Source organism: Chelonoidis abingdonii, chromosome 2, assembly GCF_003597395.2.
Source record: "Chelonoidis abingdonii isolate Lonesome George chromosome 2, CheloAbing_2.0, whole genome shotgun sequence".
Taxonomy (NCBI): Eukaryota; Metazoa; Chordata; order Testudines; family Testudinidae; genus Chelonoidis; species Chelonoidis abingdonii.
The window spans coordinates 231,844,002-231,868,793 of NC_133770.1; the positions used below are offsets into that span (position 1 = coordinate 231,844,002).

Consider the following 24,792-nt stretch of genomic DNA (forward strand, 5'->3'; position numbering starts at 1 on the left):
CTCTCATGTTGAGATGCACTGAGCAGCCAGCCCAAGATCTGGGCCAAAATTTTTAAGAAAGGTTTTGAGATTTTGCATTTAAGTTGCTATTCTTTATTCCTAAATGTGCCTCCTGCAGGGAGAACTTACCATTTCTCAGTCCATTAATGTTTTTGGTATCATTTATAATTTTCTGTCAATAATTCTGTACTTTCAGGCAATGCCAAATTATATTTTCTAAGTCTCCTTCTACACTGCACTACTTATGTGGCAGTAATTTCAGGGACAACAGTCTTACAGCAGTATATTAGGAGACACAGACAGTAGGGCATCTACTCAGTTTTCCACTTAAAGCAAGGATTCAACCTGTATGCTTTGTATGAAGAACTCCCAAATTTACAGCATGTAACTGTGACGAAAGATTGACTTGAAGACTCAGAAAACCCATTCTGGATAATTTATAAAATGAGAACTTAATTAAAATTGGGCCCTTTAAGAAATTATTATTTTAGTCCCTTCCACTAAAAAATGTGTTAATATTAATCCTTTAAATTTTTGAGATGGAAAAACAAGAATTCTCAATGTTGAAGCTCTCCACTGCCTCTACAACAGCCCACACAAGGGCATGTTTAGATCCACAAGTTCTTCAGTCCAATCCACTTCCCTAACTAATTTCCTTAATTCTTTAAAGTTAGCCCTTTTGAAATCAAAAACTCTTGTTCCAGATCTATTTTTGTTTATCCTTCCATCTAGTTTGAACTGAATTAGCTCATGATCACTCGAACCAAGGTTGTCCCCTACAACCATTTCTTCTATGAGGTCCTCACTACTCACCAAAACCAAATCTAAAATGGCATCCCCTCTTGTTGGTTCTTCACTACTTGGTGAGAAATACCTCAGCTATCATATCCAGAAAAACTGAGCCCTATTATTGTACTAGCATTATCTCCAGTCTTATCTGGAATTTAAAGTCTCCCATGATCAACAATTCCCATTAGTGTTTACTTCATTAAAAACATTAAAGAAGTCTCTATCCATATCAAATCAGATCCGCGGTCTGTAGCACACCCAAGCACTATCTCAGGGAGGTTTTAGTAGCTTTCTTTCCAATGTGATTTTGCCCAGACAGACTCTGTCTATCATTCCATCCCTTCTCATTTCTTTACAGTTCACCTCATCATTTGATATCAGTGTACTCCACCACTATTGCCTTTATTTCTGTCTTTTCCTAAACGCACCTCGCCTCAATACTTACTCCATCATGGACTATATTCACCCATGTTTCTGTTATCCCTATAATATCCAGTTTCACTTCCTAAATCAGTAGCTCTAGTTCCTCCATTTTGTTACTTAGGCTCTTTGCATTAGTGTACAAACATCTTAATTTTTGGTGTTTGGCTTTACTGACATTCTTTACCCGGTTAGGCACAGACATTCTACCACCAGTATCACCTATTAGACTGGTATCTACACTACCCTTCCTCCTTATGTCCATTCTTTTGCCCACGGCTGTATCCACTCTTACGTTGTTTTCTTCCCTCTCAATGTTAAATTCCGGCGTGGAGATTACCTGGACATCTCCCAACCATCTCCCCCAAATTCCTAGTTTAAAGCTCTCTTAATCAGTTGGGCGAGCCTCCAACCTAAAAGTCTATTTCCCTCCTTCCTCAGGTGAAGTCCATCCCAAGAGAACAGGCCATACATTCCAAAGCCCTCCTTATAGCACCACTGCCTGAGCCATCTGTTGATCGCCATAATCTTGTCACAACTTTGTTGCCCTTCTCTAGGAACAGGCAGAATCCCACTGAAGATCACCTGAGCCTCGATTTCCTTAAGTGTCTTCCCTAGTCTGGCATAGTCTCCCTTGATACATTCCAGCGAGAATCTAGCCGTATCATTTGTTCCCACATGAAGGACAATCAACGGATTCTTTCCCGCTCCTGTTATGATCCTTTTCAGCCTCAGGTCCACATCCCATATCTTAGCACCCGGGAGACAGCACACCCTTCTGTTCTCTGTTCTGGAGCATGAATAGAATCTATCTCAGTAAACTTATAATCTCTCTCTAGAATATAGCTTGCACCACACCATCATTAATTGTAATTCAGTGCTAGCTTTGAGTATTCTTTTTCATATTTCCCTACCATTATGATTGTCTAGTCTGACCTCCTGCACGATGCAGGCCACAGAATCCCATCCACCCATTCCTGTATCAAATCCCTAACCTATGACTAAGCTATTGAAGTCCTCAAATCATGGTTTAAAGACTTCAAGGTGCAGAGAATCCTCCAGCAAGTGACCCATGCTGCAGAGGAAGGCGAAAACCCCCCAGGGCCTCTGCCAATCTGCCCTGGAGGAAAATTCCTTTCCAACCCCAAATATGACGATCAGCTAAACCCTGAGCATGTGGGCAAGACTCACTAGCCAGACACCCAGGAAAGAATTTTCTGTAGTAACTCAGATCCCACCCCATCTAACATCCCATCACAGGCCTTTGGGCATATTTACAGCTAATAGTCAAAGATCAATTAATTGCCAACATTAGGCTATCCCATCATACCATCCCCTCCATAAACTTATCAGGCTTAGTCTTGATAAGACAATAGTTTTTTTTACAGATAAATAAGAGGCTACTTAACTGGAGACCATTAATCTTAAAACCAAAGTACTCTGTTATCCTTCAAGTACATAATCTCACAAGATTGCTATTTTTATATCTGACATTAGACTATAATAATCCTGTTAATATAAAAATAATTGATTTTGAGCCTTCTTAGGTCATATTTTATAATACTAGAAAGAGAATCCATTTTACAAATCATACTTGAAATCAGAATTACTTGATTCGTCTTTGGATCCCTGTGTTGTAGAGTATACATATGTGCTAATGTGATGGCTATCATCTGGGGGATTGAATCAGGGCCTTCCAGAGCGAAAAGCATGAATATTGAACGTGTCAGTTAAAGAACTAGTCTCTGTAGCTAGCAGCTGTAATAGACTCACATTCTTTGTGGCTTGGGCACAGAGATGGGCATGTAGCATACAAAAAACAAGGAGTCCGGTGACACTTTAAAGACTAACAGATTTATTTGGCTGCCACCAGTCTCCTCGTTGTTTTTGTGGAAACAGACTAATAGAGCTACCCCCTGATACATGTGTAACACACATTGATCAGTGGATTACACATATTTATAGACACATACAAGAAACCACTCACCACTTTTGCATCTATGGCTACTTGAGCAAAGCCTTTGCGATTACCCCACAGGACGTTGTAGTTTTCATCACTACAGAATGCTTCTCGAGCTCCGCCTGGTGCGACACTCAATAAGTTGCCTTTCTTCAGAATTTCAACACTTTCGTCTCTTCCACTGTGCACTCCAGGTAACAGGTTTAAATACAGTTCTATTCCTGCAATAAAACATAACCAGTAGAGATCAATATGGTGCATTAAACCTCATTACATAATTACTTGCACATATTGAAAATAAAATCTAACAAAAAACTCTGCAACACACACACACGTCCACCCACCCCTTCAACAATTTTAGGTGTGTCTACATATTACATCTCTGATAAAACTGGAGATTTCATAGTCATCAGTAATAAATCCAGTATAAATATTCAGATACAATTAGGGGTTACAGCTTCAAACCACGGCAGCATGGAAATGTACATGCACTTTCCAAGTGTGGCAGAGTTCCAGCCATAACAATCAATATGATGGACAAGGAAGGTATCAAGAGACCTTTACTCAACACTTGGGAAAAGAACTGGCAAAATAGATGGAATAAAAAACCAGAAGAGTTTCTGCAGGGTGACTGGACTGTACTGAATGGACTGTGTATTTTTCACTTACTGCTTCGGTAGCTGTTGATGGGTACAAATGTAAAGACAATATTTGACTTTATTGAGAATCTTGCCTGAACAAAGGCTGAATAATTTGGTCTATAGTTTCAGTGCTACATTAAAAAACTTCTGAGACTTTGTATCAGGCTCAACTAGCAATAAGAAATGTTTTACAAATTTACAGCTTGAACTTGAATAGCCCTTTCATGTACATGCCGTCCCTAACTTGAATGAGTTAAAAGGAAGTCACACATAGTTGCTCACCCAGAAAAATATACACATACAGTAATAAGCCTAATTTTACTACACCTCTACTCGGATACAATGTGACCCAATATAACATGAATTTGAACATAACGTGGTAAAGCAGTGCTCCAGGTTGTGGGGAAGGGGGGGCTGCACACTCTGGCGGATCAAAAGAAGTTCGATATAACACGGTTTCACCTATAATGTGGTAAGATTTTTTGGCTCCCGAGGACAGTGTTATATCGGGGTAGAGGTGTATTACTTTATTGTGAAATGAACAACTTTTGTTTGGATTATAGGCTATAACTTCTTGTAGTCTGAGGACAAGGGGCAAAGAGTCACAACACAGGGAAACGTGATATATATCCGAATACCCAGAGACAGATTAAAAATGGTAGCATGCACAGATTTTCTGTTTTTCTAATTTGCTCCAATAAGATAACTATGCTAAGCGTAATAAGAATTTTTAAAACTACAAATGTATATTGGGAAATTTTACAACCATTTCTTTCTTTCTGAGTTCACAAGTTAGTCTTTGAATTTGAGAGTTACAAATGAAATAAAGATTACTGAAAGTGAGATGTTCCTCACCAATTGTTTTCATTTGTCTTAAAGACACTTCTTACAAAGACACCTAACTTTAAATGAATATAAAAGTGTTATCATACATACCACAATGAGCACTATGGGGAGTAAACAGATCCTAAGGAGAATAGCATAGGTGAACAAACCACTAGCTCCTAGGGTAATCTGTATTTAATTAACAAACCTCTAGATACTAGTGCAGTAAAGGTAGTGTAAAAAAGTCCTTGGTGGGTTAGTGGTCTAGTGGTTAGTGCACCTAGAACCCACCCCACCCTCCACAGTCCTGGTTGCACTTTGCTCAGAGGTACAGTGAGAAGCACCAGTGGTTCAAGTCCCTCCTGTAGTGAGGGCAGGGGTAGGGGAGTCTTGGCCCGTCCACCCCACTGAGAACCAACCCTGGGCCCAGGGCTGGCTGTAGGCACCAGCTCAGCAAGCAGATGCTTGGGGCGGCCAAGGGGAAGGGGCAGCACGTCGGGCTCTTCAGCAGCAATTTGGCGGCGGGTCCCTCGGTCTCTCTCAGAGGGAAAGACCTGCCGCCAAAGAAGAGAGTGGCGCAGTGGAGCTGCCACTGATTGCAGTCACGGTTTTGGTTTTTTTCCCTCTCTGCCAGTTGGGGTGGCAAAAACTCTAGACCTAGCCCTGCCTGGGCCCAAAGAGGATCAACAATATCTGGCCCTCCCAAAGGTGCCCTCTGAGTCGCCTTCCCTGGGTCACTTCCTATCATTGCTTTTGTCTCCCCACTTTCAGTTCCAGATAAGGAGAAAAGAAAAAGAAAGGGTAACCAAATCATCTGTCCCAACCGAGTTGAGCATATATTCTCACTTCCCTCAGGGAAGCTTCTCTGGCACTCTTGTCAGGGGCCTTCAGAGTAGGTCTAGTCTTCTCCCCAGTCTTCCCCCTTCTGAGCTGTGCTGCTCCCTTTTCAACTCCCTCTCCAGTTGGAGCATGCTCTGCAGGCTGGAGGGACAGGCTACCTGGGCCCAGTACTGTTCTTTAACCCCTTCCGGCCTAGTGTTGTATTTATATACCCTATCATAGGTAGCCTAATTAGGGTGGGAAATGACCATGAAGAATCTTGAAGCATTAAACTTCAAAAGGTGAGGTTATTCACCCATAAATATACACCTGAGAAAGAAAAACACTCTTGTATACCAAAGAGGTACAGTGTAATAAGATATAAAACTCTAAAAGAAAAGAAAAAGTTCTCCTTCGAGTAGCTTCTGCATATCCCACTCATGGAATGTGCTGGCCAACTAGCAGTGCGCATTGGAGAGTGCACACACCGCTTCTTACCCTTCCTTCCCTGATTCCTGAACAGTCTAACGGTCAGGCTATAAAAGGGGTATAGTGATCCACAGCCACCTGGTTTCCTTTCAACACCTGCAGCCACAGACTTGGAATCTCCCCGGACCTTTAATACCGATGCTAAAACCCCTCACATAGTTCTGCAGATAGAGCTAAGGATAGCAATTAATTTATAGTGAAGACCATTAGGGTAGTTTAGTTTTAAAGTAAGAATTTTAATGGAAGAATTCAAATGGTGGCTCTGAAGAGGAAACCTGGATTCAAACATGTCTCCTGTCCGGAGTGGTTTTCAGCATCACATTCTGGATGCCTTGCTTCCTTTCAGAAGGGATGTCCTTCATCGAAGTGCTCAATCTGTGTCATGTTTATTCTGAGAGCTAAGAAGGAGAGGCAGAATAGATTGCCTTTTCAGTAGAAACACCTAACACAGAAGCTGAAAAGACATCAGATACAGGGGATAGGCAGAGACCATCCTCAGTTCTAGGTCCTTTGGGTCAGGATAAATAGAAACCTTATGGACCTCCATCCATTCTGATGGTACTTTCAACTCCAGCAGCCTCTTTTGTGCTATCTTAAAAGAAAGGGAAGAATGTGTCTAAGAAGGTCTCCAAGTCTGTGGATCTGAATCAAGATGAGATAAATGTGCTTTGGAAATGGCCTCTGTTAGCAGAACCATTCCGAGAATGAGAACTTTATCAGATCCAAGGCTTACAAATCTCAATAAGATTATGGCACGTAGAAGTTCTGTGAGCAGAGCTAAGACACAGATATGAGACCACTCAGAAACAGTGCATAACCAGAACTGACTCTTAAACCTGCAATTTAGGGAGTACAACCTCAGCCAGTGAGAACTGCTCTTGTGCAACATTCTGAATCCACCTTCCTACTCTTTATCCCACAGTAATAGCTCAGATCCATCCCTACTTGAGTCCTTATCAGCCCTGAATCCAGCAAAAGATCAACAGCAAATAAGAGGAGCTCTTCTCCAAAGCTCCCTTCTTTACCTCCAGAGGATAAGAGAAGAGAGGAACGGCTATTTTCACCACGGCTTCTGCCCCTCGAGACATCCTTCAGGTCTCTGAATGTATTATCTCTATGATCAGTTCTACCAGGTCCACTGCAGTCACCTCTATTGGAAAAGTTATCAGAGGCAGATCAGCAGATACCACCAGCCAGTTCTTGACTACCTGATCACCACAAGAGATATCAGAACCCTAAATCCTTTCACCATTATGGTCAAGGGTATTAATCAGATCCAATTACTAAATCCTGGTCCGAATGGCTTTGGATCAATTGACCCTAATGGTTGGCTCCATATTGTGCATATTACTTGGAACTCAAGAGACCACACAAAGGATGTCTATAATTACTGTAGACCACCCCTCCCCATCACTCGTGGAGTAAGGAAAGACCCTCTCACTACCACGTATCTATAAAGGCAAGGTTCAATGGAGAATTAGCAGTTTCAGGGCCTTGGTCCTCTGGGTGGGACAGAGAAAGAGGCAGTCTCAGGGCGGGACAGAGAAAGAGGCAGTCTCAGGGCTCTGGTCCCCTGGGCAGGGCACAGCAAGAAGCAGTCTCAGGGCTCTTTCCCCCTGGGCAAGACACAGCAAGAAGCAGTCTCAGAGCTCTGGCCCCCTGGGCAGGGAAGAGTAAAAAGCAGTCTCAGGGCTCTAGCCCCCTGGGTGGGGCAGAGTAATAACCAGTCTCAGGGCTCTGACTCTCTGACAAGGCAGAACAATAAGCAGTTTTAAAGTGGCTCTGACCCTCTGGGCAGGGCAGAGCAGTAAGCGGTCTATTGCTTACCCTCCTGGCTCAGGCAGACAGTGGGCAAACACAGGCCTGTTGACCTAAGGTGGATAGCTGGCCACCCTAGGGGTAGGGCAGCTGCAGAGGGTAGGGGGACCCAGGCCCACCCTACTCCACAGGGTCCTAGCCCATGGCCCAGAACCACTGGGTCAGCGAGGACCTGGCCGAAACATGCTGACCTGAATTCTGCCAACATAACTGGAATATCATCTGGCATCCCTCTGCTACTTCCTACTACCCCTTTGGCATGTATCTCTGTCTCCTGGGATTCCTCCGTCTCCCCAAGGTACACAACCAGTGGCAGTCCCAGTAGCTCCTCTGAGTCTTGGTCTGTCAGGAGTCCTGCCATCTTCTCTGGGTCCTCAGTGCAGCAGAACTCCGTCTCAGGCACAGGGCTTGGCAGCAGACAAACAACATTTGCTTCCTTCTCTGGCTCTTGCGCAACTGAGTTGCAGGGCCCACCTTTTAAACTTTCTTTCCCACCTCCCTGCTTCCGGCAGGGTGGGCATGGCTTGCCTGGCTCTGCTTACCAGGGGATGGAGAGTGGTTCCTCCCTGTCAGTCTTGAAGGGACGTGTCATAAACAGATAGTAGGAGTTAATAGAACAGAAGTACTTTATATCTCTTTTGACTGTAAAGGGTTAACAAGTTCAGTAAGACTGGCTGTCACCTGATCAGAGTACCAATCAGGGGACAGGATACTTTCAAATCTTGAGGAAGGGAAGTTTGTGTGTGCTGTTAGTTTTGGTTGTTGTTCACTCTGGGGGCTCAGAGGGACCAGACGTGCAACCAGGTTTCTCTCCAATCTCCCTGATACAGGTTCTTATAGATTCCAAATAGTAAGTACTAGGTAGATGGCGAGTTAGGCTTAAGTTTGTTTTTCTTTATATTGCAAATGTTGATTTGGCTTGAAGGAGTCAAATTTTGTATTTAGCTGAAAGGATTTAAAATTGTACTTGTATACTTGGCTGGGAGGTTTCAGTTCTAAGCTAAAGACCCTGTACCTATTCCTGTAAATTTACAAAATGATTTATTTTCTCTTTTAATTAAAAGTTTCTTGTTTAAGACGATTGATTGTTTATTTTTATCTGGTGGAGACCCAAGGGGATGGGGTCTGGGATTCACCAGGGAATGGTGGGGAAAGGAGGAAGGGGTGAGAAAGGCTATTTTCTTTCGGTGTCAGGATTACTTTCTCTCTCAGGAAGAGTCTGGGAGGGGGAAAAGAGAGAGGGGGGGGAGGAGGGGGAAGGTGAATTTTCTCTGTTTTAAAAGATCCAAGGATTTGTAATCACGTATCTTCCAGAGGTAACCAGAGAGGGGAAGCTGGGAAGGCACGGTGAGAGAAGGTTGACTTTCCTTTGGTTAAATCCAGAGGGACCCAGGCAAGATTTTTGGGGGGACAGAGTGTATATGCTCACTGGAAATCCTGGTGGTCGCACGCTACACGGTCGTAAGTTCGGTTAATCAAAGCTTAGAGGATTCATGCTGTACCATATTTTGGACGCTAAGGTGCAGAGGGGGAATTATACCATGACAGGAGGCCAGGCCTCACTACAATTACGCTTTTTCTGAATCTGAGATCTAGATTCGGTAGTGGAAGTAATTATCACCCTCAATTCCTTCTTCATAAAACAGAATTAGTTAAGAGTAATGTCTCTTTTCACCTGTAAAGGGTAAGAAGTCAGTAAAACTGCTGCACCTGACCAGAGGACAAGGGGACAGATACTTTCAAATTCTTAGTGGAGGGAAGTCTTTGTTTGTGCTCTTTGTTTTGGGGTGTTCACTCTTGGGACTAAAAGGGACCAACGTCATCCAGGCTCTCAAATTCTTCTGAATCAGTCCTCTCATCTTTTCAAAACTTGTAAGTAATAGCCAGGCAAGGCGGGTTAGTCTTATTTTGTTTTCCTCAACTGTAAATGTTCCTTTTTTTTGCGAGAGGATTTTACCTCTGTTTGCTGTAACATGACCTAAGGCTGAGGGGTTCCTCCGGGCTATATGAATCTGATTACTCTGTAAAGTATTTTCCATCCTGATTTTAACAGAGATGATTTTTACTTTTCTTTTATTAAAAGCTCTCTTTTTTAAAAAACCTGATTAATTTTTTTCTTGTTTTTAAGATCCAAGGGGATTGGATCTGGACTCACCAGGGATTGGTGGGGGGAAAGAGAGGGGATGTTAATTTCTCCTTGTTTTAAGATCCAAGAGATTTGGATCTGTGTCACCAGGGATTGGTGAAGCTCAAAGCAACCCAGGGAGGGGAAATTTTGGGGGGACAGAAAGCTGTCCACCAGAACACTGAAATTCTGGATGGTGGCAGTGTACCAGATCTAAGCTAGTAATTAAGCTTAGAAGTGTCCATGCAGGTCCCCACATTTGTACCCTAAAGTTCAGGGTGGGGAAGGAACCTTGACACCCTCTGTTACAGCAAACCTTTTGTCTGAAGAGGAGGAACATATTCAGATACAAGACGTTCAGATCCAGGCCACTGAACACAGATCACCAAACTTCCCCAAAAATAATTGCTAGAGCAGGGGTTGTCAAACCTGAGACTGGTACGCCTTAGGAGGTTGCAAGATTACTATATGGGGGGTTGCGAGCTGTCAGCCTCCACCCCAAACCCCACTTTGCATTGAGCATTTATAATGTTGTTAAATATATAAAAAAGTGGTTTTAATTTATAAGGAGGGAGGAGGGTATCACTCAGAGACTTGCTATGTGAAAAGGGTCACTAATACAAAAGTTTGAGAACCACTGTGCTAGAGCATGTATTATAGAAAAACACCCAATCTTGATTTTAAAATTGTCAGTGATGGAGAATCCATTGCAACCCTTGGTAAATTGCTCTAATGGTTAATTATCTTCACTGTTAAAAATTTACACCTTATTTCCAGTCTGAATTTGTCTAGTTTCATCTTCCAGATATTGGATTGTGTTATACCTTTCTCTGCTATACCGAAGAGCCTATTATTGAACATATGTTCCCCAGCTAGGTACTTATGGATTATAATCAAGTTACCCCTTAACTTTCTCTATCAGGCTTGTTGTCTAATCCTTTAATAATTCTTGTGGCTTTTCTCTGAACTCTCTCCAATTTATCAACATCTTTCTTGAATTATGAACACCAGAATTGGACACAGTACTCCAGCAGCAGTGACAGCAGTGCAAAATACAGAGAAAAAATAGCTTCTCTACTCCTACTCAATATTCCCCTGTTTATTCATCCAAGGATCACATTAGCCCTTTTGGTCAGAGCATCACACTGGGAGGTCATGATCAGCAGATTATGCACCATGACCCAAAATCTTTTTCAGAGTCACTGCTTCCCAGGATGGAGTCTCCCATCCTGTCAGTACAGCCTATGTTCTTTGTTCCTACAGGTATACATTTAGCCATATTAAAACACATATCGTTTGCTTATGCCCAGTTTATGAAGTGGTCCTCATTGCTCTCAATCAGTGACCTGTCCTCTTCATTATTTACAGGTTTCAGAGTAGCAGCCATGTTAGTCTGTATCTGCAAAAAGAACAGGAGTACTTGTGGTACCTTAGAGATTAACAAATTTATTTCAGCTTAAGCTTTCGTGGGCTACAGCTCACTTCTTCGGATGCATAGAATGGAACACACAGACAGTTGGTATGCGTACTTCCACCTTTTCATGTTCTCTGTATGTATAAATATCTCCTCTCTGTGTGTTCCATTCTATGCATCCGAAGAAGTGAGCTGTAGCCCACGAAAGCTTATGCTGAAATAAATTTGTTAGTCTCTAAGGTGCTACAAGTACTCCTGTTCTTTTCATTATTTACCACTCCCCCAATTTGTGTCATCTGCAAACTTCATCACAGATGATTTTATGTTTTCTTCCAGGTCACTGATAAAAATGTAAAATATAGGGCCAAGAACCGATCCCTGTGGGACCGCACTGGAAATATACCATTCAACGATAATTCCCTGTTAATTACATTTGAGACCTATCAATTCACAACCCCTTTCCAAAGCATTTAGAAACACATCTATGTCCCCCTCCCTAAAATGAGGAAGTAATTTGGAGTCTATACCACCCACCAGGACAAGCACCTGAGGTCTAGTTCTATCTACTGGATAAGGATTCTGAAGCTGTTTGTCTTTCTTTCTCTCCTCATGCTGGTACTACTTCTCCTTTTCTTTTCTCTTGTACTTACACTGTTTTTCCTAGTCTTCTCTCTGTTGCTTCCTGTCCACTAGCTGCTGCATTTCCAGATGCAGTTTGTCCCTTTCCAGCTGCAGATTCTCTCGATCTACTTGTAGATCCATCTCTGATTCCAGTAGCAGTGATGTACTCAGACTGGGTAGAAAAGAGGTAGTGCCTCTGCCAGCCTCTTACCTGCTTCCCTCCAAGGAGCTGGCTCCAAGATTTACCCTGCCGGCTGCACCCTCTGCCAGTGGGCTGCAAGTTCCTTGCAGACCTGGACCATTATTCCTCTTCTGTTCATTAGAATACAGCAAACCTACTAGCTGTGTTTTCATCAGGTCCTCAATGCTGAGCTGCCTTTCTGTGCACACCTGTATTTCCCCTCAGTAGTCCAGCAAGGGCACCCACTCTTGAGCTTCTGGCTCCCCAGCCATTGCCTTTGGATTGAGCCATTGGGTGGAGACATACATCTCTCTCCTTTCTGACCAGAGTATTTCCAGGCTGACCCATTCCTTGTCTTTACTGTGACTATCTCCAACAAAACACAGGCTGCCTAAGCAGGCTTGTTTTGCCTTCTCTTCAGAGATGGTTAACAGGGTAATTACCACTATTAATCTACTAAACATCTCTTTTTAAACAAACTTGTTTTAATCTGAACACAAAAGCAATACAGAGAAAACACATTAAAAACAGAAAAAGACCTGCAGGCGTGCTAATACGCTTACTAGAGATCACTCCAAATCCAATAAGGGCTCTGGCAGGAGCAGTCCTTCAAACCCCACACAGGGGTTTTCCTATGGTTTCAAGTTCATAACACCCTTTGCTCAGAACAGGAACCTAGCCTTTTGGGGCCTAAGCAGGCCAAAATCCTTCCAACCCTTCCCTAAGGATTGAGACCTTCTGTGGACCACAGAGCCTGTCAGACTGCTGGGTCAGAAAGAAGGCCCTGAGTCAGTTTACCACCCGACCATTTAACCAAAAACCCTTTCTTTGTCTCTTGGTCCCTGAAGAATCCAGTTTGAACTACTTTAGGCAAACCTTGCCAGTGACTGGTGCTTCTCTAGAGTTTTTGCAACCTGTGAGATTTTGACTAATCACTCCAAATTGTTCTTAATTCTGGGGGAGCAATATTTAACCTTCCCATGGAAATACATGCAATCCCTGCCCTGCAAGAATACATAAACAATTCGTTTAATACAATAGGTTCCAAAGATTTTAAAACTTGAGTAGTAAAGTTCATCCAGGATATTTCAGGAGATTACACATCCCTATTTATCACACATCCCATCTGAACATGCAGAGTCCATCTTGAAGAACCTCAGTTAAAGGTAACCAATCTTCATTTTCAGAACATCAATTGGAAGAAGCCAGGAAAACAAAATTATTAAAGAAAACGTGCTGGAAGACTATATACAAAGACTGTAGACAAAATTCACCCTTGGTACAACTTCATTAACTTCAATGGAATTACACCAAGGATAGATTTGCATTCCGAGTCCAAATTTTCTTGTGCAATGCAAGTTACTGGTTCCTAATGACAACCTTAATGAGAGTTGGATGCTTCATAGGTTTCTATTTAAGGATTTCTATTCTCATCCTGAGAAAATAAGTTCATTAGAATAGTTTATATGTTAGGATTTGCTCAAAAAAAGCCAATAATAAAACTCATTAAATGTTGCATTCTTCCAATTTACAACAGTCAATCATACCAATAAAACGAGAACAGAAAGAACAGTTCATTTTTATGTTAAAGCTACACACGAAGTTTTTTGAAATTTAGAAACCTTTAGCTATAAGGAAATTCAAAAGACCACAGAGTTTTTCAAATGCTTGAAATTATACTATTTTCTGTAGTGCATACCTGGAAAGCATTTTGTTTAAGTCTTAATATTTGTAATATATGTATCTCTAAAATGGTATGAATTAATATCTCGGAATTCAAAATATTACTAACTTTCTTACTTACAATAAAAGTACTTTACCTGGTAACTTAGAAAAGAAGTGATCAACTACTGAGTAACAGAGTCTTCCCGTCTGTCTATAAAGATTAGAGATAAAGAAGCAGTAGTCTATAGGAAAGGCTCCATGGTAATAAACTATAAGCCCTGGTCCTTCTGGAATTTTTTCCATACCATGAAGCTCATAACCTGTCAAGAGTACAAAGAACAATAGTTTCAATACTAGCTTTATACCAGTCAACCTGTGATATAACAAACTCCTTACTAGAGTTACAGAAACTCTTGACGACATGTGGGGAAGCTGCACCAGGAGTAAGTTTTAGCATAACAATTAACTCTTGGTTCTGAGAGTCAAACATTTCACTTGATAATCAAAATGCAGTGAGAAAATGGCAGCCTTATTCTTGATTTCCTGCATCGCTGAACCATATCTCAACCCACAGAGGCCTAAAGTATTGGTGCAGTCTTGAGTCATTGTTCTTATTTTTGTAATTGTGACCATGATTTAAGAGGAGTCAGAAATCAGGGGGAAAATTCTTACTTGTAAATGGCATTTGTTTCCTTCCCACAGTACAATCTAGACTGGCGAGTAGCTGTTTCACGCCTGCCTGGTGTGCCCTTTACACTGCTTTGCGGTTGTAGCTTCCCATCAGGACTGCTCACAAATAGCCTCCAGCATGTAAGTTGCTCCCAGCTATGTCTGTGTGCACTTGCAGCCTGCCAGCCACAGCTAGGCTTTTACCAGCCTGAATTAAACTGTAGGGTGACATCAGCATACTCCCAGTCCCAGATTTTCCCCACAAATGTACGTCTTCTACTGTCCAGCCTCTCTCTGGACAATACAGGTTTATACAAAGTCCATCATTCAATTACCAGAAACGATACGCACAAATCTTGTTATCTCAAGTGGAGTTTCCCAAACACTTCAATTCAAACACACTAGTTTAGATAAAACAATAAAACAAGTTGATTAACTACAAAGAGACAGATTTTAAGTGAATACAAGGAATAAGGCATAAAAGTCAGAAATGGTTAGAAGAAAAATAAAATGCAACTAGTTCCTAATTTAACAAACTATGTTAAATTTAAAGCAAAGTTATTCTTACCACATGTTCTCAACAGTCTTACTGACCAAACTCCTTAGGTCAGGACCCCTTCTGTGTAATGGCTGTTTCCTTTTTTCCTTCTAGTGCAGTGAATTGATGGACAGAGAGTGAGAGAGGAGCTTGGGTGGGGTCTTGTGGGGTGTCTTCCTCCTTCTTTTTTATAGTCCTGTCCTCCATTTGAGAAGCATTTCTACCTGGGAGCATGATGCTAGGAAAACTATGTACATAGGTACCTTTACTAAAATTTACATTTTCTGCCAATAACCTTTTTCCTGCCAATGAATAGCCACTTAGCAGGTAATGACTCATTGACCTTGTTTATACTTGGCTGATGTGTCAGCTTGCCCTTTGTCTGAGGAACTGGTTTGACCACTCCCCAGAATTGGAACATGTTTCAGTAACGTCATACAGTGGAATGTTATAACTTCACATACAATATCACCACACGTATTTTACCAGGACAATAATGACCAGCAAATTATAGGTTTTCAAGTGATACCTCATAAGGCATACTTTGTACAAATATTATTACAATAGTGTGAGTACAGGAGTACAGTCCATCACAGTATTCAACTAAAGATCCAGGCTATTCTCTAACTTGATTTTTTTTTGTTTATGTCACACTTGAATAGTTATTAGTAACCAACGAATCTACAGAATACTGAGCACCACTTCAAATGAATAAGCTTTCTCATAGTTTTCCAGAGTTGTGTATGCTACAGCTCTGAAAACTAAAAACACTTCAGACCGAGAGGAGAGACACATGGATTGGATTAAAAAAATATCCTACTCAAGGCAAATATAAAGTGGAGGGAAAATATCTAGAACTTGAAAGTGAAATCATGAGTAAAAACATTTATTTTCTCTATACTGTTCAATAGTTTCTCTCTAAACTACATACTCTCAATCATTTTAATCTTTTATCAAATTTTTCATCAAGCTTTTCCATGGCTCTCGTCATCTACAGTGTCCTTTTTTGGGCCTATTCTATTTCTACTATAATCAAAACCATAAATGGGAATATAAGTGCTGATAATAGTCCGGAGGTGGGAACAGAGTCTCCATTGAACAGTGACTGAATCACCACCCTCCTGAATGTAGCATCAGCCACAGTGAACAGATCCAGAGCACATTGCCTGGTGAAAGTGTGTACAGAATTCCAGGTTGCAGCTCTTCAAATTTCAGCAAGGAAGACCTGCTTATGGCAAGCAAAAGAAGTTGTTACAGCTCTAGTAGAATGTGAGTGTACGGAAGTAGGTACAGGAATTTCTGCTAATATGTAACATTCAATAATACATTGTTTAATCCACCTAGAAATAGTCTGAGAAGAAACCATAAAACCCACATGATCTTAGCATGAGACACAAATAATATACCTGATTTTCGAAAACCTTCAGTTCTATCTAGTTAATCAGCAAGAGCCTCTCTCACATCCAAAGTATGTAGAACAGATTCCTCTTTATTAGAATGTGCATTTTGGAAAAATATCAGCAAATTAATTCTCTGATGGATATGAAATGAAGGTATTTTCAATGAATGTGGTGAATCAATATATGAAATTATGTTTTCTTTAAACCAAGAGTTGTGAACCAATCCATGACCAAAAGTGAAGTGGTTAAGGAAGCCAAACTTAACATGCAGAACTGAAACTTCTGAATGTATTTGTTGAGGTTCCTTGAATAAAAAATTGGATGGAACCCCCCATCCTTTTTCTGAACCAGTGTCAGGTCCCACGGGTATTGAAACCAGGGGTCCTGGGAGTTCTCACTCCAGTCCTCCACCTAGCAGCTCACAGACAGCAGCTGGGACTGGGGTCCATGAAGCCCAACTGGGTCATAAACCACGTCCCTACGCTCTGATTAAGTCAAGGCTCCTGACTGGGTCACAGCCCCTATTTAAGAGAGAGAAGGAAACAGTAAGTACAATTGCGCTCCACCCTGCCATGGACTGCTGGTCTGGTATTTATCTCTTCCTGCCTTCTGATCCTGACCTCCTGATCTGGCCTGACTCTTAGTAACTGCCACTTGTTTCTTGCTTTCTGGTTTCTCACCTGATCCTGACTTCCTGGAATCTTGATTCAGCCTGAGTCTTGGTAACTGTCTCTTGATCCCTGTCCTCCAGTTTGTCTCTCAATTCTGATCTCTTGGCATTCCAACCTTGTCTGATTCCTCGTAACTTCCATTTGGTCCCTGGACCCTTGGCCTGCACGCAATGCTAAGCCTGAGGCCAGGTCACCCATGCGTTGCTGGTGCTAGTCCATTGGGGGCCCTAAGCAGGAGTATTTTTGGCACCTCTCTGTAATACTAAAACAGCCAAGTTCTAACAAAAACGAATAAATAGGGGGCCCCCTTGAGCTGGTTGAGGCCCTAAGAAATTTGTCTGCTTATGCCTAGTGCCAGCTCTGTGCCTATGCCCCAACCCAGACAACCGGGAAGTACTGAGAATAACACCCCTGACTTGTGTATTAGTCACCTCCTTGACTGCCTCCTATTAAAAACAATTTATCTACTTCTGAAAGTAACATAGCCTCATGAGAAGGTTGCCTGAAAAGGGAAGGATGGGGGGAAATTGGAAGTGTATAGTCTGTCAAACTGAATGGCATAGCCCTTTTCTGTAATGTCCATAAGCAATCTGTTTTATGTAATTTGCCTTCAAGTGTCTACAAAATGGGCTAGCCTTTCTCCAAACTGAGGGAGGAAATGGCCCTGACTGGTTGGATCTTGACACTCAATCATTGTAGAATAAATATAAAATTCAAGTCAGTTTAAGTTTGGTTAAAGGAATGTATTGTAAAGAAGGGCCCTAATTTGCACATAAAAGAAAGACCTTGAAAATAATTAGTTATAAGGCCAGACAGAATGAAGTAGGATTCAAAGAATAACTAATGAAGTAAAGGGAAGTTTCTAAAAAGAAGGCTTCTGACCAAGAGGGGTGATTGCAGATGGTTTTAAATAACACAAAGAGAATCTGTTTTAGAAAGTGCCAGCATGGATCTTCCCACCCAACACACCAGTGTTATCTCAAAAATTAGGGCCTATGTGAACCAGGTACAATGGAAAAAACTGTTGGTCAGGAAGAAGGAGGGGATAAGATATGGAAGAAACAGAAAGGGAGAAAGGAAATTGTAAATCTTATCTGGATTAAAACTGGAAATAAGGGTGAACGGTCTCAAACTGGATTTTAGCTGAAGTCAGTAATTGGAAATGATATCGCTTGTTTGTGAAAGGATATAAAAAAGTAAACTCTTAAAGGCTTCATTGCCAATACCTGCCTGACCACGATGAAGCCGACTAATTTGGATCTAAGCAACCCTGAGTTTTGCCCATTTGTAAGTATCTTGATTAAGTGCTTATAAATGTTATGTTACTGTTTGGATGTAGTAAATTGCTTATTATTTAGGCTTTTTAGGCACGTTTAGAGCAATTGTATCATTACCATTTGGCCTCTGAATTTAATAAAGTAATTTACGGTTAAATTAGTGTTGTAATACACTGCCTAAAAAATAATTCCAACAATCGTGCATTCAAATCTGAGTTCCAGTGTTTCGAGACAAATATGTAATGGAGGCAGCAGGTTGCTCAGATTTAGGTCTTGATGTAAATGACTTCTTCTTACGTTAGCTCTGGAAGCATGACAATTAGTGGTACTGCTGACATCTTAGATTAGGCGAAAAATAAGATGAAGACAACTTGGGACAGAATTGCCTCTGATAACGAAAAGAAGAAGTAGAAGGTCTCCTCTTATCAGAAGAAATCAAGCTCAGAAAATGGGCTGTCGATCTTGCCTCCTTTACCTATTCCAGCAACTCATCTGTCTTTTCTCTGAGAAGATCATCCCCTTGGAAGGACAGATTCTCTAGTTTAAGTCTGGTATCCAGGGCCAGAGAAAAGCAGCAAAGCCAAGCATGTCTCCTCATAGCAGGAGTCAGTGTTCTAGTAGCAGAGTCCGAGGCATCAAAGGAAGCTCTGAGTCCTTAGCCACATTCTGGAGAAAGAGTAACAATGTCCTCTGTTCTCTTCTTTTTTTCAAATGAAAAAGTAGCAGATCTCAAAATCGCTTTTTTTGCTTCTTTCTGGAGACCTTCTGTTTCACAGTTGGATCCAAGGAACAATCAGAAACTAAACAGTGGACTTCAGCTATCACTATCACTGCACCCTTTGGAACTAAAGACGGAGCTGGAATTGTGGCCAGAGCATAAGACTTAGATGGCACCAAATCCAATACAGGATACAATCTGTCTCCCTAACTGCCAGAGCTGAAGGTGAAGATCTAGATTTTAGAATCGTAGCAGTTCTGTCATATTGGCTGGAGCTGATAAATCTGAGGCATGGGATCTGGCACTGCTAACAGTGGCTGATTTGTCCTTAGGCCTATTTTGCTTGTAACTGTAACAGTCAGAGCCAAAGACATGGACAGAATCACATCCAATATAAGACTCAAATCCATCCTGCTAGTTTCTGAAGAAGAGACTGGAACCAACCAGGATTTTGAAGCCATGGAGGCTCTGTTGGAATTGGATGTATCCAAGAAATCTAATGCATGGGATACAGCACAGCTGAGAGTGGCCATCTCATCTCTCGACTTTTTCTCTGGATGCAAGACAGCTGAAGCCAACCACGTGGCCCTCGGTTCTGACATAGGTAGCTTCAAGGGCTTGACTGGAGGAGCAGAGGGAACCAAAGCTGGACCTCATGAGGCTCCAGTTCTTGGAGCACTTCAACTGTTTTGACTTACTGGAAGCCACAGAAGTCAAGACTGGCCTCTTGGACCTTGGATCCAACAACTGTCCAGATCCAGAGGGATGAGAAGAAGGAGCTGTAATTGAGTCTCTCTGTCCTTGCAGACTCTGAGTCTAAGAGTCTGGCAAATAGAACACCTAGAAGGAGAGCAGCCCTTTCCCATGCACTTGAGGTACCACATGTGGTCATCAGACACGGGGAAGACAGCGGGGCATAAAGCACACCTCTTGAATCCCACCTTCTTCCTCAGCTCTGCCATAACCTGGAACCAAGCTACGCACTGACTATACCTATACTAACACTAACTAGCTACAAGAAAGAACACTTCAAGCAGAAAGGACTTCAGATCCAATGAGACTGGAGCGGTTCACTACCATCCAGGCATGCGGTTCAAAGGAACTGAGGTGGTGAAGAGCTCAGCTCACGCCACCCCTTATATCCTCACTCTCAAAACAGTTGGAATTGTTGATGGGTAAGGGGGAGGCATGTGAGTGTACTCTAAGGTACACTGCCAGGAGAGGGTTCTATTTAGACACCACTAGGCAGAGCAGTACCCATAAGTGGGAATATACAGAGCCACTCAAAAAACTATATAATAGGAGTAATCTTTCATCATGCTGAAGTTTTCTATGCATCTAATCATCTGCAATAGCCTTCTTGGTACCTTTTCTATTTCTGCTATATAATTTTTGAGAAGAGGCAACCATAATGTAATGTAATATTCAAAATTAGAGCATGCCATCCAATCTGTGTACACTGCACAGATATTTCCATTGAGTTGTCCACAATGACACCTAAATCTTTTTCCTGAATGATTTCTAAATTGGTCGTAACTATTTGTATGCATGAACAGCATAGTTCAGACTGTTTATTTCTTTGTGCAGAATTCTCTATGCTTATCTGACATGGGTCAGTGCTTAAGTGATAGCACTAATGGAGTGGGGATCAGGGCAGGAAAGGTTGAAAGTGGGCTCAATATCCTATATAATTGGCATGAAGAAGCTGCAGGAAGCATTGAATCACACAAGTATATTAAATAACAATATATTCAAATTAAATTTTTTGTTTGGCCTATGCAAGGATCAGTAGCAAGAATTGCACAAACATTCCCTTGAAGGAAAGAAAAAAAATCAAAAACTAAATTCACTATGAATTCAGAGATGCAGAACAAGGGGAAAAATAATCTGAAAATAAAAATAATCCTAAAATAAAAACTCACATCTCAAAATTAAAAATCAGCAAAGTCTTTATGTAAATTAATTTTCTTTGTTTTGGTAAGGGTCTGAACTTCCCTCTTAACTCTCTGATGATGGAAATGGAGAGAATGTTTTGCTGAGATCCAAACATGCCATTAAAAGCTCTGTCCAAGTCATTTAAAGCTCTGCCTAAAGATGCTCCAAACAATAAAGTGTCATCAAAGGGTGCTTGAATGAGGGTGTTTCTGCTAGTAGGATCTTTATCTGGTGCTGCCTCCTCTGTGTTCTTAGATTCCAGAATTTTGCATAGGAGTTAGCCAAGAATCTGGGTACAACACAGGCCAAGCTGTATAACAAAGCTGGGAGTTGTCTTTGATTGGCTTCTGATGTTTTTCTGCACTGGGGGTAGGGTGACCAGATAACAAGTGTGAAAAATCAGGACAGAGTATGAGGGGTAATAGGAGCCCATACAAAAAAAGCCCCAGATATCAATACTGTACCTATAAAAACAGGACATCTGGTCACCCTAACTGGGGGTTCCTAGCTGATGACTTCTTCTGGGACTGGGGCTGAGGAATGACATTGAGGGCAGTGCAGATAATGGCTACTTGTGCAATGGTAGCTCTCAGATCAAGAGAGGAGGATCCAAACTCTTATTTGTGAGCACACTTCCAATTTTTCAGCCACGAATCTGGAACTCGAATAGACTTCCTACTGCATCAGATAAGGTGTAGGAAGGAAAACTTGGTCTTTGAAACTGCAGAAAATGTGAAAGCTTCGAGTCCTATTGGACTTGGTATCACTTTAGTAAAGCTCAGTTAAAGGATCTTCGATTTATTTAACCCACGTCTTCTCCAATGATGCTGTAATAGGAGAAAACAAACATTCTTAGACCCCCTTCAAAATGAAGCTATTTGGGAAGCAGGTGTGGAGAAGAGAGTTTTGACATGTTCAAGATGGAGTGGATAGAACACACTCATTCAGCCAAATGGGACTATCTTCTTTAATGGCTAAGTCACTGAACTTCAATGGAACAAGGGAGATCTCTTTTATTTTGGGTGAGAGGGAAAGGATGAAAAGATAGTGGTTGATGGAGGAGGAAAGGAACCAAAAGCCCTCAGTACTGCTGGAAAGGATCAATTGCTCCTCCCATCAAAGAAGAAGTCTGGGTGGTTAAGTATTGCACTGAGTGATCACTCAGTGCTTAAGGTATGTGAAGGACTGTACTACCCCGGCCACTTTTTACCAGTACCCTTACTGGCCCATACCACTTCACTTTCACACCTGGCTGTTTGTCAAAAACCATCTCTTCAGATTTTATTCCTAATAGACATCAGGGTTACCCGCTTTAAGAAGTGATATTTGCTTTTAAAAATAAGAACCAAGGCTTTTAAAAAGAAAATTAAGAAAAAATATTGTTTAAGAACTTAAACTACTAGCAAAATACCCATACCACTTTAAATTTACAAAAAGTAAATGTTTAAAGATATAGAGATGAGTCATGGACCTGTCAAAAGCTGGTTGGTTTAACAAAAGATGGTCTCCTAATAAAAGGAATATGCCAAGTGTGGGGATATTCTGGGGCAGCTTCTTGAGACAGGAGGTTGCCTTATAAAGGAATGCAATCCAAGCTGGAAGTTTTTCTTGTTTTAACATGCCAAAAGTAGGTTCAAAGTCCTGCAATTCTCCTGCAAGAGCTGACAGTGACACAAGAGTCCTTTAAATTGTTCAGTTCCCTTTTCTGCTTTAGATGTTTGCAATGTTATGTTTGCCAAAAAAATAAAAAAAATTACAGAGGTCCTGACAAGTAAATGAAATAAGAAATAATTTTTCAACTATGTTATTTTACAGTGTATTTTAGTTATGATTTACGATCTTAACTATTTCCTTGTATTTGTTAAAAAAAATCTCAGTTCATCCTAAAGTGTAATTTTAGTCTAAAAGACTATATAAAAGTAGCAGATTACTCACAAATTAAAACTAGAAAAAAAGGACTAAGTGGCTTTCCCATCTATTTGTACAGAATCTAAATATTGGTTTCCCCCTCGCAGAGTCCCAGAGCCCAGGCTCCAGCCCAAACCCGAATGGCTACACCGCAATTAAACAGCCACTGAGCCCGAGCCCAAGTCAGCTGACACAGGCCAGCCACAAGTTTTTAACAGTGGTGTAGACATATTCTGAGAAGCTGAAATACACTGATTCTGATACCAAGGCCTTACACTTTCATGGGCAGGGAAGGGGGGAGGGAATTCAAGGCCAAAAGAAGTGAACCCCTTCATTTAAATGAAGTGTTGATGCCTGTGTGTCTTAGTTTTACCCCTTAAAACTAACGTATGTCAGGAAATTCCTGGAAGCTTCAGCACTCCCCTCTCGTCCACACCAAAACTTGTGCACTTTGAGCAGCAAGTAACATGATAAATAGTCTCACTAAACATGGAGAATAAAAGGTATTTTCTAGTGTGAATAAATTATTAACATTGGCACTGAATTTAGGGGTTGTTACTGCAGAATTTGGTTCCAGTGCACCTATTGCAGGCCTTGAAATTGTTTATCGTGTTACTGAGAAGGCCAGGCCCCCTAACCCCAACCTGTTGGGAAAGGGGAGGATGAAGAAGTTTTTCCTAGGATGCTGACCCTGGTCTCTGTTAGTGGGTTTCATCTTTTATATCAGTCTCTAGATAGCAGAAGTCATAGAAATTTGAAACTTTCTGGATCAGAGGAGTTTTTCAGGCTCTGTCTCTACTGCATTAACTTCATTCACTATGCCTATAATTTTAATTTAAGCAAAAACCTACAATCTATCATGTGTGTCATGGTTCTAATATTTATAAACCCACATCAGTACTTATGTTCATTTTCTACAGTAGGCTTTTTCTTAAAAATTTCCCATCACTGCTACAAGAGGGAGATGATAAGAACATTTTTACATAGAAGTCAAGTGTAGACACAGCCAGGGAGTAAGAAACAGCGTCAGCTGATAAAAGCTTTTGTTACTACCAACTTGGGCTGGATAAGAATCAGTGACCTAGCTGAAAGATTCCATCATTCCTATTATCTATGATGGCTCAAAATGCCCAGGAAATGTCAACAAATTCTCCTATCAGTGAATCCCATCTGAGTGTAACTATAGCTCAGCCACAAAAAGTTCAGGATACCAGTTTTTAATAATAAAATGTTAGCATATCACAATACAATAGTGTTCAGAGAGAAAAATATCTTACCATGCCACAGTTTTCCACCCATACTAAGTATGGATGCCACCATGAACCTTCCGTTGTCCCATGACTTATTGGAGAAATCCTCATCTAGGCCATTCTTTCTCATGTAAATGTGCAGGAGAAGATTTAAAAAGCAACTAGTGCTTATGAAAATTAAAAGAGGTGCAAAGATTATGGATAACACCCACAAGATGAAGCTGATATAGTACAAACAGTGGTACTCCACACCGGTCCATTCTTCTAATATGTAAGTCAGCCAGGTTAAGCTAATCATTGAGTCCTGCCATGAAGCATGGGATTCACTTTTACTTAACATCTTCTGTTAAAAGAATTAGGCAAACTGAGTCAAACGCTCTTCGTAATCAAAGCAACTTCTTAACCTTGCCCCTAGAAAGAGAGAACATGCTGTTCATTTCTTCCTACTACTACCAGAGAAGTTACAGACATGCTTTTGTTGTATTTAAATTATGTTCTTAATATTCTGTATTTCTCATGTGAAGTAGGACTTTGATATAACTATTTTTAAAAACATTGCAGTAGTGACAGAGGAAAATCAGCAGAAGAAGGGACTGACTACAGCAGAGGGATCCTGGGAGTGGCCAGTGATGGACCAAGTGTCATGGAAAGCCTGTGCA

At 41.3% G+C, this 24,792-nt stretch overlaps 1 protein-coding gene across 1 annotated transcript in view; it reads right to left on the reverse strand.

The window, feature by feature from the left end:
* Nucleotides 1-24,473, reverse strand: part of LOC116829566 (DGAT1/2-independent enzyme synthesizing storage lipids-like) — a 42,819-nt gene extending 18,346 nt beyond the window's left edge. Inside the window, exons 1-3 of the mRNA XM_032788436.1 lie at nt 24,161-24,473; nt 13,923-14,087; nt 3,197-3,390 (exon numbers count right to left, since the gene is read on the reverse strand). Coding sequence (XP_032644327.1) covers nt 3,197-3,390; nt 13,923-14,087; nt 24,161-24,473 — 672 coding nt within the window. The remainder of the gene's footprint in view (nt 1-3,196; nt 3,391-13,922; nt 14,088-24,160) is intronic.
* Between the last annotated feature and the right edge of the window lie 319 nt (nt 24,474-24,792).